The sequence below is a fragment of the Sorex fumeus genome, unplaced genomic scaffold (genome assembly GCF_029834395.1).
Source record: "Sorex fumeus unplaced genomic scaffold, SorFum_2.1 ptg000072l, whole genome shotgun sequence".
Lineage (NCBI taxonomy): Eukaryota > Metazoa > Chordata > Mammalia > Eulipotyphla > Soricidae > Sorex > Sorex fumeus.
This window is the reverse complement of record NW_026606129.1, coordinates 6,927,487-6,940,465: the sequence shown is the minus strand read 5'-3', so window position 1 is coordinate 6,940,465 and position 12,979 is coordinate 6,927,487. Positions and strand designations below refer to the sequence as shown.

Here is a 12,979-nt window from a genome sequence, read left to right as displayed (position 1 = left end):
TTAACCAACTCTTCCCAGGTATCTGGAATTCTTTAATGTCTAATGAAACCTGAAGAAATCGCCCATAACTAATGAAAGTTTTAAATGCAAAATAGAAATAGAAACTATGTAAATCAACATGGAAAATAATCTAGATTGTGAAAGGACAAATAAAACATAAAAAACAAATATACAAATGATAATTATCATCTGGAATCAAGATGGGATAGAAATTGTAGCAGAAAATATCTTTTAGTTATCAATATCATATCAAGGTTATATCAGAATAGGTAAAGAAGGAAGTAAGTTGTCCAGTAGTCAAATTATATCAAAAAATGTATAACAGAGTTTCTTTCAAGAATAAAACCAAGAAATCTTCTTTCCAACAAATAACATTACAATGCACAAGGAAAATAAGCTGACATTCTTTGATAATATTTTTCAATGAAAAACAGCCCCAAGCAATGCAAAGTATGAGTTTCCAAACTCAAAAGTATTACCCAACAAGATAGGTGGCAAAATATAAGAATATACCAAAATTTTAGATTCTGGGAACATTCAAAATTATTTCCAGAGTAAATCAGAACAGACACAGAAAACAAAGAAGCATAGTATCACCAAACCTTCAGGAACATGTCAACAGCAACAGCAGCATAAATGGCATGAACAACAGCATCACTATCCATAAAAACATCAGCAGCAACTTCAACATCAAAGAAGTTGATATAAACATCAAATAACATAAGCATCATTAACATCAAAAGCAACATCAACAACAAATTCAATATTCAACACCATCCACAGCATCAACAAATTCTGCATCAACATTAATGTTAGGATCAATAATTTCAACATCAACATCAATAATAACACCAACAAATTCAACTTAAACAACAAAATCAATAAAAGTCACTACAAATATGATGAATAAGAGAGCAATCCCTCCTGAATTCTCAGGAAAACGTATTTTATTATCTAATATATGGAACAATTAGTTTCTAATTCTAATATTTGACAGTGAACATTCAGTGTGAACAGATTTAGCACAGATGTTCACTAGGGCTTTATAAACTCTTCCAGCCGTAATAAGAACCTCAATCTCTCTTCAGTTTAGGAGCCCTATTACTGGTGAATAATCATCACTATGTATTATGGATCATTTATGTGACAGACATCATGTTTTTAAAGACAAATATAAGGTAATATAAAACATTCCCAGCTACAATTTAAATATAGATACAGAATTAGAACATTTTTATTTATGCAGAGTTAGATTATTTTTAGAACTGTCACTGTCCTCCCATTGTTCATCGATTTGCTTGAGCGGGCCCAGTAACATTGTGAGACTAGTTACTGTGTTTGGCATATTGAATAAGTCATGGGCAGCTTGCCAGGCTTTGCTGTGCAGGCGAGATACTCTCGGTAGCTTGCCGGCTTCTCTGAGAGGGGCAGAGGAATCGAAGTCGGGCCAGCCGTGTTAGCTGTGTGTAAGGCAAACGCCCTACCGCTGGGCTATAGCTACAGTCCTATTTTTAGAAATTAAGCATAATATGTTTCTCTCTTAGTTCTTCAATCTAGAGTTTTTTGAGGGGAATTGCCAGGACAATGAGGAAATAAACCACAAGTGAAAATGAAAAAGAAAGAAAATCTTAATATCAAAGAGATGAATTAATTTGGAATAAAGGAGAAAGACTATAATTTGGGGAAAGGTATTAAAGAAAAAATAAGGACCTCACAAAGGATTCTGTACACAAACATGTGGGGGATGATAAAATAGAACACTAACAATAAGAGTAAATAAAAATATTAAATATAGAGGCTTGGCAAATAGTACAGGGGTTTGGGTAACATGCTTTGCATGAAGGAGACCTGAGTTTGTTCTATAGCACGCCAAGCTCCTGAAAGCATACATCAGGGTATAGCTAGACCTGTACCCTATAGCTCCATACATCAGGGTATTGCCCTGATGCCCCCAAACACGAAGGCCTGAGTAACTCTGCTTCCTCACAACAAGAATTGAACTCTTTTTCAGAATGATTGAGTATCACCAGACTGAGTATCTTAAGCACTGCTTTAGGATTAATAACAGTAAACAACACACAGGTAAAAACAGTTGTTGACATCATGTAGAATAAAGCCCTGTCCTCAGAATCATTTAATACACTGGATGTTATAATATATTATTATATCATGTTCATGCTTATAATGAATGGAAAAACTGATTTTATCAAGTAAAAACCTGACAAAGTTGGTATAAGTGAGTGAAATCCTTGCTCAGATAAGCGGGATTAATAGATGATATTCTAAATGAACTACAGAAGAGATAGACTGAAGAGTAGGAATGTCTGTTCAGAGAGGGAGGACCAGAGGGTAATGGATAAATTTTGGAGCATGGAAAGGAGACTGGCATTTTGTGTTGATAGCATTTTAATCATACTTCTTTTAAAAAAGTACGTACTGGAAGTATCATGGTAAGTGAAATGAGTCCGAAAAAGAGGAACAGACATAGAAAGATTGAACTCATTTGTGGAATATAAAGTAACAGAATGGGAGACTAACACCCAAGACCAGTAGAGATAAGTACCAGAAGGATGACTCCACCTCTTAGAAGCTGGTCTCGAATTCTGGGGGAATAAGCAGCTGAGATAGAGAAGTATAAGAGTGCTAGGAGGGCCCACTTGGGATGGGAGATGTGGGCTGAAAGTAGACTACAGACTGAACATGATGGCCACTTGATATGTTTACTGCAAACCACGACACCCAAAAGGAGAGAGAGAGAGAGAGAGAGAGAGAGAGAGAAAGGGAATACCCTGCCACAGAGGCGGGGTGGAGTGGAGGGGAAGGGGTGGGGGTGGTGGGACAGATGCTGGGACCATTGGTGGTGGAAAATGGGCACTGGTGGAGAGATGGGTACTCAATCATTGTATGACTGAAATGCAAGCACGAAAGTTTGTAAGTCTGTAACTGTACCTCATGGTGATTCACTAATAAAACATTTTTTAAAAAGTATGTGCAAGCCGATCAATTTACATTTTTGATCTAGAGATATCACTTCTACTGATCTACCAAATAAATGATTTTTAAAAATGCTATCTAAAACGTTTGTTCATTGATGAAGATTAAATGCAAAATGAAACACACAAAAAAAAAAAACAAAAAATAGTTAGGCAATGATGGAATGGAGAGAAATTCAAATACATGTAGCTTCATTACACAAGGTATCCTTGAGAAAAATCCAATTTAAGAAGAAAGAAAAATATGCCTTAGCTCTTTCATAGTGAAGATTGAATAAAAATTGCTTGCTTCTCTATGTATAGTTCAAAGGATAGGGTTATGTAGGGTCCACAGAAAAATTATGGGTATAACACAATTCATTGTTAACAGTAACTCATTGAGGAGGTGTTAAAAGACTTCAGGATTATAGAAGTACCAAGGAGAAATCAAGTAAAACAAAGACTGAGATGTAGCTTCATATATATGCAAACAGAGCTCATTTTAACATATTCAGAGTGTAGGTTCATTTTTTAATGTAAATAAGATTACATTATTTGAAATATGTATAAAAAGTAAATATAAAAAATACTATGTGATCTGGTGATTTTTTATGAAAAACCTGTGCTCGTTTATAAAAAAAATGATTACAACAGAATTTTGTTAGCTGTTTCCTCTGACTTTTGGAACTACAAATGATAAGATTATTTAAAATTCTTGTTTGTGATTATTTTCTCTAAGCTTTAATATTTATAGAAAATTGGGGGGAAAGAAAAACCTCAGGGATAACCTCATTATAAATTCATGCAATAAAACCTATCCCACATTTTACAATGGACTTACAAGACCCATGTATTATTTTCATAATCAGAACAAAATGTTTCAGGAAAGGCATTTATTCTTGCCTCAGATCCAAATCATGGTAGCCATGACTTATCTAGCATTTATTTTTGCTTCAAAACTGGATATTAATGTCACTGCTGCTCTCTCACAAAGTATTTGTAGTTAATGTTCTTAAAAAAATCTAAAATATTCTCCTCTACACTGTAAATCTTCAGAATAAAGAAATAATGTAACATAGTGGGTTATCAGTACTCTTCAGAAAATAGCACAACATGTATAACATCATTCTGGAAGAAATACAAATGCACTTGATCTTGATTTCTGTGACCAAGAATCATGATAATTATAGTCATACTTCTCCATGTGCACAATATCTAACACACCTATGGGGTGGAACGAGCTCTGTACATACACCCACAATTAAAATCTCTCACCACTTGTGTGAGTCAATAGTATGACCCACCTGTCACTGTAACTGTCAGCATCCACAACAATGGCAACTATCACCCCATCTGCCTATTGTCTGTCATCTACAAGCTGTTCACTCGAGTCATCCTGAATAGGATTGGCAGAACACTAAATGAAGGACAACCATGCAAGCAAGCTGGGTTCCGCAAAGGATTCAGCACTATCGACCATATCCACATGATAACCAAGCTCATTGAGGTTTCTCGGGAGTTCAAGATGAGACTCTGTTTAACGTTCATTGATTTAAAGAAAGCCTTTGATTCTGTTGAGATGGAAGCAGTCATAGAAGCTCTAGCCAAACAGGGCGTTCAAAGTCAGTACATCAGGATCCTCCGTGAGGTGTATTGTGGATTCACTACCAGTATCTCACCATTCTACAGGGAAGTGATCGTTGACCTCAAGAGAGGGGTTCGGCAGGGCGATACCGTTTCACCAAAACTCTTTAGTGCCACCCTCAAGAACATCATGTGATGACTAGAATGGGAAGGAATGGGAGTGAAGATAGATGGTCGGCAACTATACCACCTCCACTTCGCTAATGACATCGTTCTAATAACACCATACATTAGCTAGTGGCACAAATGCTGGCTGATTCATCCATGAGTGTGGAAAGGTCAGATTACAGCTGAATCTCACGAAGACAATGCTTATGAGAAACAGTTTTGTTCCTGAAATTCCATTCACTCTCAACGAAATGAATATATCCTAATGTAACAGTTACGTGTACCTAGGTCTAGAAGTCAACATGACGAATAACATGGCACCTGAATTGCACAGGAGGAAGAGAGCAGCTTGGAACGCCTTCAAGAGCATCGAAGAAATAGCTAAGAGGATGAAAAACCTCCGGCTCTGGGCACATTTCTTCAATTCCTCAGAGACCTGGGTCCTATGAATCCAGGATGAGAATGCTATTTGGGTCTACCAACGAGGAATCAAAAGAGCTATGCTTGGAGTAACCCGCTTCACTCAAATGAGAGAAAGAATCCGGAGTTCCAATCCCCATCGACTATCAAGAATCAGAGACTCTGTCTCATTTGCCAAGGCGTCGAAAATCTGATGGGCTGGTCACGTAATGAGATTTGGAGATGACCAATGGACTAGAGCTGTTATGGACTGGATTCCACAGGACGTCAAAAGATCGCGTGGCTGCCCACCTATGAGATGGTCAGACTTCTTCATCAAGACCCTGCACAATTGGTTTGAGACTCTTCATGTTCCTAGAACGAGCAGATGCCATTGGGCTATACTAGCACACGACAGGGACAAATGGAGACGTTACTGGTGCCCACTCTAGAAAATCTATGAGTAACGGGGTGTCAAGTTATCAAGTGATTAAATCCTGTTCTTAGAAGTGGGCATGAAGCCACCCTATTAATGTATTACCTAGTCAGAAAATATTGAAATACACATGAAAACAATTCATGTATGACCAAAAAGGATTGACAGTGGAGCTGGGGAAAAATCCTAGATCAATAAAACAAGAGTGAAAAGTTCTAAAAAAAAAAAAGAAAGAAAAGAGAAACTACATAAGAAAACATCCTCTCTGATAAATATAATAGGCATTTTGTTAGGAGATAGATGCTATATTTAAGAGGTTATAAAGAAATTCCTCTATGCCTATCTTAAAGAACAGTTTCATAGAGAAGGGTTTTGGGATAGGAGAGTAGGGAGGGCGTTTTTCTTGCAAAAGGCCAACAACCCTAGTTCAATCCAGGGCATCTCCTATGGTTCCCCAAGCTTTGCCATGGGTGATTCCTGAGTGCAGATTCAGAAACCCCTCCTCCCCAAACAAGGAAACAGTCTTGAAGGACAGGCACAAGGTCAGTAAGAAGACAAGAAACAGCAGAGGCCCAGGCCATGATGGAGGGGGCACTTGCATACATCAGATAGCTAGCGATAGTCTCTTATAGTTGGAGTTGGGAACAGGTGCTAAAGTGAAGATAGCCCTACAGGGTAAATCACGCTGAAGTTCAGAGAGATAAATCTGCTCTGAAATAATTATGCAGTGGGAATCAGACCAGGCATTTCATTCACGTGCTCGCTCAATCACCCCATCCTTATTCAGCGCACAGAGCCTTGTTATGAGACACTTCATGTCACAGGCGGCCAAAGCCAGCATCAGTTCCTTCCTAACAAGGCATCCCGGAGAGTAGGGGATTCGGGCATCTCAAAGACAAGGCAGGTGGCCAGCGGGGCATCAACTAAAACTTTTACATCTTAGGAGGACTCTGGTGAAGCTCTGTGGCTTAGCAAAATCTCCCTCAGAAGCAACATGCAGGGCACCAGTGGCATGCCAAAGGGGAAGGGGAAAGAATTCCCATCCAGGGAGCTGGAACAGACAGGATTTGGCTGGGAGGAGGCAGTGGCCCCCTGGTAGGGCAACAGAAATAGTTATGGGTGTGGAAAGATGAATGACAAAGTGAGGATCCAGCCAAGCCACCACAACAACAAGACCTCAGGAAGTTAGAGAGGAAGGGCTGGAGCGATAGTATAGCAAGTAGGACATTAGCCTTGCATGCGTCCAACCCAGGTTCGATTCCCAGCATCCAATATGGTCCCCTGAGCACCGCCAGGAGTAACCCCTGAGCATCGCCGGGTGTGATCCAAAAAGCAAAAAAGATCGATCTATCTATCTATCTATCTATCTATCTATCTATCTATCTATCTTTAAAAGTTCCATCTACTAGCAACATCTTGGCTGAGGACCTGAGGTGAGATGGTTTCACCTATGAAGCAAAAGGAACTTGGGTCTCCCCCTGCTTCAGGACCAGAACTCTTTCCATGGAATGGTCCTGCCCTCAGGGATCAGTCTTCAGTAGTGGGCAGTGTGTGGAAGCAAAGGTGGAGTGAGAAGATGACAGGCCAGGACTGGAAAACCGTGTTTTCAATTAGAAAACTCTGAGGGACCCACTCAGCTAACTCTGATCTATGTGAGAAGAAAATTTCAAAACCTCCTGGGAAGAAAATGCTCACATCTATCATTCTTTTTTAGCAATACAGATTTTATTTTAAGAAACTTTGAGAGATGTGAGGGAGGAAAGAGATAAAAAGATAGAGGTGGAGATAGAGATAGATATAGAGATAGAGAGAGATGGAGATAGAGAGATTTAGAGATAGAGAGAGATAGAGATAGAGAGAGACAGACAGACAGACAGACAGAACATAGGCTTGTCTAGAGTGCAATAACCCTCACATATATTTTTTAAAGGGGCACATCTGATGTCCTAGAACTTTTTTTCTAAGAATTTCTTACGGAGGCCAAGAGAGAGATAGTGCAGAAGGTTAGGCACTTGTGTTGCATGCTGCTGACCTGGATTCAATCCTCAGCATCACATCCCCTGAGCCCACAGGAATGATCCCTGAGAACAAAGTCAGGAGTTAGCCTAGAGCACCACTAGGTGTGACCCCAAAACTAGAAAGAAAAAAATTGTTGTAAACATATTATACATCTAGAAAAGAATGTGTTTATATAGTATATATTTAAATGATGCTAACATATGTTGCAGTTAAATGATGATGTATACATGGATATCATCATTTGTATGTTTGTGTTTTTATGCATAGATTGTGGAAGACAAAGTTTATTCTAGCATTCTTTATAATGGCAAGAATTTGCATTCAAACTTAAATGTCAATGACCAGTCAGTTCTATAAGTCACAGTGCATATAAAGAATAAAGTTCTGCACAGCTATTAAAAAGATAGAAGAGAGTTCTAGGTACAACATTCAGGGGCATCATGATAAAATGGTACACAAAAGTGAGCAGGAAGAAGACATATACAGAGTGTATCCTCCCTTGCAGCAAAACACTGTTTCTAGAGTGTATGAGGGACTGGCTAACCAGTTAGAGGACTCATTAACTCAAGGCAAGGTTGATGAAACTTTTAAACATATATATATATTTATATATATGTAATTTTTATATATAATCAGGCTTCAGAGTAAAATTACATGATAAAATTACTGTTACTGTCACTGTCCTCCCATTGTTCATCGATTTTCTCGAGTGGGCCCAGTACCGTCTCCATTGTGAGACTTTGTTGTTACTGTGTCTGGCATATCGAATACGCCATGGGGAGCTTGCCAGGCTTTGCTGTGTGGGCGATATACTCTCAGTAGCTTGCCAGGCTCTCTGAGAGGGGCGGAGGAATCGAACTCGGGTCGGCCATGTTGGCTGCATGCAAGGCAAACGCCCTACCCTCTGTGCTATCGCTCCAGCCCAGGTAAAATCAGCTAAAATTATATTGTAATCTAGAAAGATGAGGAAGAAGAAAGTAAAGAGGTATGGAGAGAGGGAGGGGTGGGAGGAAACTTATGGATCATGGAGGCAGAAGTCATAAAAGAGCATGTTTGTAGTTAAAATATTTCAGGGCTTTTGGAGACAGAAGTCAGCAGACACTTGGGTTACATGTGGTTGACGCATGTTCAATCCCAGCCCCCTACATGTTCTGCGAAACCCACCAAGAGTGATCCCTGAGTGCAGATCTAGGAGTAAGCCCTGAGCATTAGCAGATGTGACCTAAAAACAAAACAAAGTTTAGGCTCTACAACTTGGCAAAGAAATAAAGGGTAGAGGAGGAGAAGAAAGCCAAGATCACAGGGAAACTTTGGACTTCAAGAAGGATCAACCTGAGGAAAGAGGAAGGAAAGGTGAACTGGACAACACCGTGGAAGAAACTCAGTTTTGAACATTCTGGACCTAAAGTAGCAGCAGCTCTGCCAGAATGATGGTTTCTCCTCCTTTAAGAGGAAGCATGCTTTAAACAAAAGTCTGTTACACTGGACATACCTTTAATAAAGTCACCCTCAAAGGACCCACGACTCTCTTATCACAAGTAATTCAATATACTTATTTTTTTAGGTGGGGGAAGCAGAGTGCAGGTGTGGACTCCTGTTCGTGGAATGTGAGATTGATGCTTGGGGGAAGACGCAGAGCCCTGCCGGGTAGCACCTTTCGGGTCTCCTGGGTCCTCTCCCCTCTCTCTGCCACTTCCACCCTGCCCTGCTCTCTTTGCGGCATGCATGCTAATGAACATCACCGTACAGTCATCCTTACTTTATGTCCTCATCGTTGGCAAAGATCACGACGGCCCTGGAGTTGGGAGTGTCCAGGAGCTGTTTGATAATTCTATCAAAGTCAGTGGTCCTGTCTTTGCGCTCTTGGGGGATTCTCACGGACTGGGCAATGCAGAGCCCACCTGTTTAAGGAAAGAAAGCAGAGTGTCAATCAAGGTCCCACGGAGGTGCCAGAGGAAGCACGACAGCAGCTGGGGTGGGGGTGAGGGGTGTTGAGATCTTGCAAGCACAGAATTTTCTGGAAGTTTCTGCATGTGGTAGGCTTTGGATGTTATTATTATTTTTTAATTTTATTTTTAGCTCTTACCCAGAGATGCTAAAGGGTTACTCCTGGCTCTGCACTCAGGAATCACTCCTGGCAGTGCTGGGGGACCATATGGAATGCCCTACCTACCGTAGGCAAATGCCCTACCAACTGTACTATAGGTCCAGCCCCAGGTTTTGGACAATCTGCGGAGCCCTAAGACCTTTGCTGTGTTCATCTCCGGGCCTCTTGCTAGATACATCACAGCTTTCTTTGTGGAAGGCGCCTGGAAATGCCTGGAGACAATGATAGAGATTCTGGGAGGTCAGAGGCGGGTGTGGGGGTGGGGGTTTGCGGGGTGGCGAGATTTAGACTGGCCAAGTGAGAGAAGTTCTATCCAATGAATGCAACAGGCTACAGCAAACCTATTATAAATAATTTATAATTTCATGGGAGAAATGAAAAGTTATAGTTATCTTGGTGACTACGAAGTTTGCATCCCCAAGATTCTATATCCGCCTCTGTACCCACCCTAAATGTTAAACCCCAGAGCAATGGAATCGACCTAAAATATAACAAGGACACCAACTCCTGCAAATACAGTAACCAAACACATTGGCTTTTAATCTATTACCTCGTGAGAAAAGGTACACAGTTGTTCATATCACACATTTTATATTAGAATAAAAGGAACCAAGTCAAGAAACATTTGTTTGTTCCAGGCTTCTCAGAGCTTTTGTGTTATTAATTAACATCACAGGTTAAGGTAGAAAAAAAATACAGCAGTTCACTAAGCAAAAAATAGAGTTTCTACCGCGCCACTGCTTGCTCAATGGTAGCTCCAAGTTCTAATATATCATGAAACATACCCCAATTAAGGCTAGTGTAGGTGAAAAAGGTGGAGAGGACATTTGTAGAAAGTTCCTGAAGACCAGGGCCTTGGCATAAGACAAGAGGGACGCCTTGTCCTGCTTGCAGCATGCTTGGAGATGACTGGGTGGTGACAGCCAGGCTTTCACCTGGCTATATTCTCAACCCAAATGAACCTCCATTAAACTCTAATATCAGCCTGCATCTACCTTCATTGCACATGACATTGCCCCTGGCCCTTCTCAAAATAGCCCAACAATGCTGTCAAACAACTCAACCCAATTGATATGTAGAGAGCAAGCCATAGAAAAATAAGAGCGCACATTCTACTCAAGCGTAAGTGGAACAATAAGTAAGTTAAACTTTATTCTGAACATTTTTAAGGCATAGAAAACATACAAACTATGTTCTTAGGCCATAGCAGAACCAAACTAGAAATTAATAACAAAGTTAAAAGGAAAACTTCCAAACACTTGGGAATTAAACAACACACTTCTAAATAACCTATGGGTCAAAGATGCAATATCAAGGGAAATTTAAATATCTAACTAAATTAAAATAGGAGTGAAATATATCAAAATTCATAGGGTATGGCTAAAGTGCCTTTTAGAAAGAAATACATATTAAATGCTTATGTTAGAGAAAAAGGAGCACCCAAATAAATAATCTAAGAATATATTTTATGACACAAGAGAAAAAAATACTTTCTCCAAAAATAGAAATTTCACAATGAAACTGAGAAAATTTAATAGAGAAATACAAATACAATCAAAAGCTACTTCTATAAAAAAATAAATGGATGAGTCTTTAGCCAAGAATGACCAAAAAGAGAGAAGTCACAGGAGACTGTGTAAGAAATGAGAAAGGAATTGGGGGCACAGAGAGGAAGTACATGTGATCAATCTGGGTTTGAAACTCAGCACCACATATGGAGTTCCACATGCAGAGCACTAAATAGACCTCCCAGCCACTCAGTAGTTCATACAAGAAAAGAATGACTGATTCATAACTCCAAAATAAACTATAACTCACATACTATCTGACTTAATATTTGAAAACTTCATGATCTTTTTAAATATATTCAGAACAAGCACCCAGAAAAATTAAAATTCAATATACTTTCATGATAAACTATAAACTCAGATGAGCAGAGGACATCCTTAGCCTAACATTACATAAATACTGACAAAAGCATCATACTGAACAATTGGACATAAGTGTCAAGACACTCCCTTCAAAACCATGCCAGATATTTTTCCTAGAAAACTAAATAAATTAAAGAAAAAGAAAATAAGAAAAGACATAGGGAGAAAGGGAAGGATGGATATGTCTCTATAGGTCTCAGGGTTGTCTGCTAGATTAATATCAGCAAAACTGTCAAGAATCAGAGTGACAGCTCAAGTGGTAGAGCACATAACTGGCATCTTATATGGCTCTTAGTTTGGTCCCTGGCATCAAATGGCCTCTATGTACCACTGAGGGTGGCCCCTATTAAGAATGAAGTACTCCAACTATTAGAGCTAAAATGTCACTTCTATAAGATTGTGGGGTTTAAATTCAAAATATAAAAGTCAATCATAGACACAAATTATCCAGTGACAGTGAACAACTGAAATTTTAAACTAAAGAGAGTGTCATTAATAATATCACAAAGATGTAGTGATATATAAGCTCAAGAAAATGTGTATAGGATGCATATGTAAAAAACTATAAAATATAGTTGTGAAAGGAATTTATAAGATCATTTAAAAAGTCTCCATTTTATGTATAATTCAATGCCATCCTATCAATATATCAGTATTTTTATACACATAGCAACAGCTAACTCTAAGGTTTAGTCATAAAGACAAGGGAAACAGAATACTCAAAATAACTCTGAAAATTGGAGTTACAATAGAATGATCATAGATTTACTATACAATCATGAGACTTAGTATAGAGTTAATATAAAACAGTCAAGTCTTACTATAAAACAATCCTAATCAAAATAATGTGGGAGTGGCAAAAGGATAGACCAAAGGAATTGAAAACAGGCCCAGAAATACACTGGTACAATGTAGTCTACTGAAAGTTGGCAATGGTGATGAATGGAAGATTTTGGGCGTTCGCCTTACAAGCGGCCAACATGGCCGACCCAAGTTCAATTCCTCCGCCCCTCTCGGAGAGCCCGGCAAGCTACCGAGAGTATTCAATATGCCAGACACAGTAACAACCAAGTCTCCAATGGAGACGTTACTGGGCCTGCTCGAGCAAATCGACGATCAACGGGAGGGCCTTTACCTTTACCTTTACCTTACTTAAAAAAAAAAAAAAACTAAGACAATCCTAATACCTTCAGTAAAAATGATCCTATGGCATAAATATTTCTTTCTGTTATAATCAAATTACCTCTAAATAAATGACAAATAAATGACAAATCTAATGAAACAAATATATATAAATGAAACTAAAACTAGATGAAAACAAATGGGATAATTATATAACACTGGAATGGGTATTGTTCTTTTG

The 12,979-nt window shown here is 39.0% G+C and overlaps 1 protein-coding gene across 3 annotated transcripts in view; it reads right to left on the bottom strand.

Annotated features, from left to right (window-relative positions):
* The window catches only part of GRM7 (glutamate metabotropic receptor 7), a 931,188-nt gene that overhangs the window by 393,628 nt on the left and 524,581 nt on the right, over nucleotides 1-12,979 (bottom strand). For all 3 annotated transcript variants that reach the window (XM_056129060.1, XM_056129058.1, XM_056129059.1), the window contains exon 3: nucleotides 9,338-9,479. In XM_056129060.1, coding sequence (XP_055985035.1) covers nucleotides 9,338-9,479 — 142 coding nt within the window. The remainder of the gene's footprint in view (nucleotides 1-9,337; nucleotides 9,480-12,979) is intronic.